The sequence below is a fragment of the Zingiber officinale genome, chromosome 7A (assembly GCF_018446385.1).
Source record: "Zingiber officinale cultivar Zhangliang chromosome 7A, Zo_v1.1, whole genome shotgun sequence".
Lineage (NCBI taxonomy): Eukaryota > Viridiplantae > Streptophyta > Magnoliopsida > Zingiberales > Zingiberaceae > Zingiber > Zingiber officinale.
The window spans coordinates 31056965-31059196 of NC_055998.1; the positions used below are offsets into that span (position 1 = coordinate 31056965).

General features: G+C 50.4%; 1 protein-coding gene across 2 annotated transcripts; it reads right to left on the bottom strand.

Annotated features, from left to right (window-relative positions):
* Positions 1-455: 455 nt before the first annotated feature.
* On the bottom strand, positions 456-2018 carry LOC122001273 (zinc finger CCCH domain-containing protein 2-like). Of its 2 annotated transcripts, XM_042555933.1 has the most exons (2): positions 1766-2018; positions 456-1567 (listed from the first exon to the last, which is right to left on the bottom strand). In XM_042555933.1, exons 1-2 carry the CDS (start codon positions 1948-1950, stop codon positions 811-813), a joined length of 942 nt encoding a protein of 313 aa, XP_042411867.1. In that variant the 5' UTR covers positions 1951-2018; the 3' UTR covers positions 456-810. The 2 variants fall into 2 exon arrangements, with proteins under 2 accessions (XP_042411867.1, XP_042411866.1); XM_042555932.1 differs by having other exon boundaries at positions 456-2018.
* Positions 2019-2232: the final 214 nt, after the last annotated feature.

The following is a 2232-nucleotide window of genomic DNA, read 5'->3' on the forward strand; positions in this document are numbered from 1 at the left end:
AAATGATAATATCATCCCCGTCATCCCACAATAAAATACAAATAAATAAATCATAAAAAACATAATCCTAAAAATTAATCCCAAAATCTATAACCGTGGGGACAAGCTATTCATTCCATTCATGTATATATGCAGCAAGTCCAAATTATCAATCAAGCTATTAAATTGCACTATTGTTTTCTTATGTTTAGGGGCATTCATAGTTAAAGTTGTAAATCAAAGACTTAACAATAATAATAAAAAGGAATTAACCGTTAATTTAAAACAATAATTATGTCACATCCAACAATGAACTCTCACTTCTGTCATCACCGTCCGCATAAAATCCGTAAAATCAAAAATACAATTTTTTAAAGAAAGATATCTATTATTATCAACTTTCACTTTCCATCGGCCAATTTTATGCGGACAGGAATCGCCATTTGACAACATCCGCATCAATGGACCCGCACCCATCTCACCCGGTTTACAAAACCGGAAGAAGCATTATCTTACATTATAATAATGAGATTGACCTGATAACATTCCAAATAAAATCCAAAGCTATTTTAATAATTAAGCAAAAAAAAATTAAACATAACGCTTTCAAATGAAATTTCCACAAGATAAAGCTGATCCTTCTCGCCAGTGTAGCCAATCCTGGAGTTTTCCTGCACAGAATCACAAAACCAGATCCCCACCGTCCGTTGGCTATGTACAGTTGTACTATACATCCTTATGGGGCTTCTAAGTTCACTATTTACAAACCACTAACATTTCGTCCGTCCGATTTTTTTTGCTGTATGTTTTTTTGAATTTATTTAAAATCGTTTACTTCACCAGGTCTGATACCCAACCGACGTCCGGCGATACGTCGTCCGGAGATTTCTCCATCACGCATTCCTTGCTCAGCTTCTCGAAGATCTTGGCCCTCAAGGCTCTCCCGGACTCGACCCTCTCCGCCAGTTCTTCGCACGGAGCGAAGCCGCCGACATCGATGCCGTCGAACCAGCTTACGCCGCCGGCGACCGCGGTGGGGGTCGCCGGTAGACTGCAGAAACCTGGCCTGCCACGTGGTGACGAGAAGGGGCCATTGGTTGTTCGTAATCCCCATGAGCAGGGGAACGTGTTGGCTTTCTTTAGCTGCAACTGGCGCATAGAGGCGACGATTTCGTTGATCGATGTTCGAACGGGCCAGGCGGCGCTCCTAAGGGTAGCCGTGTTTGGCGACATCGGGGGTGAGTCCGACGGCGGGGAGAGCGGCAGTGTCGTGGTTGGGGACGTGGAAATCAAGTGCTTCGAGATGTACGACTCCATAGCTTGCTGTCGCAGTGGCGAGCCATCGTACGACTCGACGGCCGCTACCGCTGACTTACCCGACGTCGGCTGCTGCTGCAACTGTGGAAAGATGCGAAGCTGATCCGGCGTATGGGCGAAGAAGCAAACGCGGCGGCGGCAGGCGGTGCCGTCCTTGCAGGGCTGCGTGCGATAGCGGGCAGGATGAAGCCAGCACTCGAACACCCCGTGCGCGTACTCGCACGCGTCGCCGCGCTTGCAACCACCCTTTCGGAAGTCAGGGCAGGCGGCGCCGGAGTAGTGATACATATGCGGATCGCGACGGCGCGCCTTCTCCCCCGGATGTGCGAAGGGACACTCGGTCCAGTCGTGGGAGCGGCCGCGCGCACAACGCCGCACCTTAAACTCGTACATCCGAAACTCATCGGACGAGTACACGTCCAAGGCAACATCCGACTCGTCCACCTCTTCCTCCGGCGCCGGCGCGGCGAACTCGTCGCAAGGTAAGTACTTCTGCAGCGTCGCAGCAAGGGCCGATGACCCGCCGTAATCTCCACTGCCACGAGCGGCAGCGAGACCATAACCCACACCAACAGACGGATCTTCGAAGTGGGAAGACCATGGCGGAATGCGAGCTGCCAACAGACCACCGGTTTCCCCGCCCACCATCATCATCTCCTTGCTCGCTCAATTAACTATTTTTTGTCGATCTATCTGAGGGCATGGCGTGGTGACGGGGAGAGGGAGGGGGTTGAATATAAACAGGAGTCCTAACCACGGTCGAGTCAAGAATCAACCACGGCTAGTTAATCTGAGCTCCACGGCGACAAAACTAACGGCGTCATGAATGAACGGCGAACCGTGAAGGCGGTGGGGGCAGGTACCGGCAGTCGTACGACGAGTGTAACGGCGTGAGAGGGAGTCGGTTTTAAGGAGGTAGTGGGACACGTGGAGGAA

Excerpts from the sequence above, each read along its gene's own strand:
- LOC122001273 (XM_042555932.1), bottom strand. The coding sequence starts at position 1,950 with ATGATGATGGTGGGCGGGGAAACCGGTGGTCTGTTGGCAGCTCGCATT.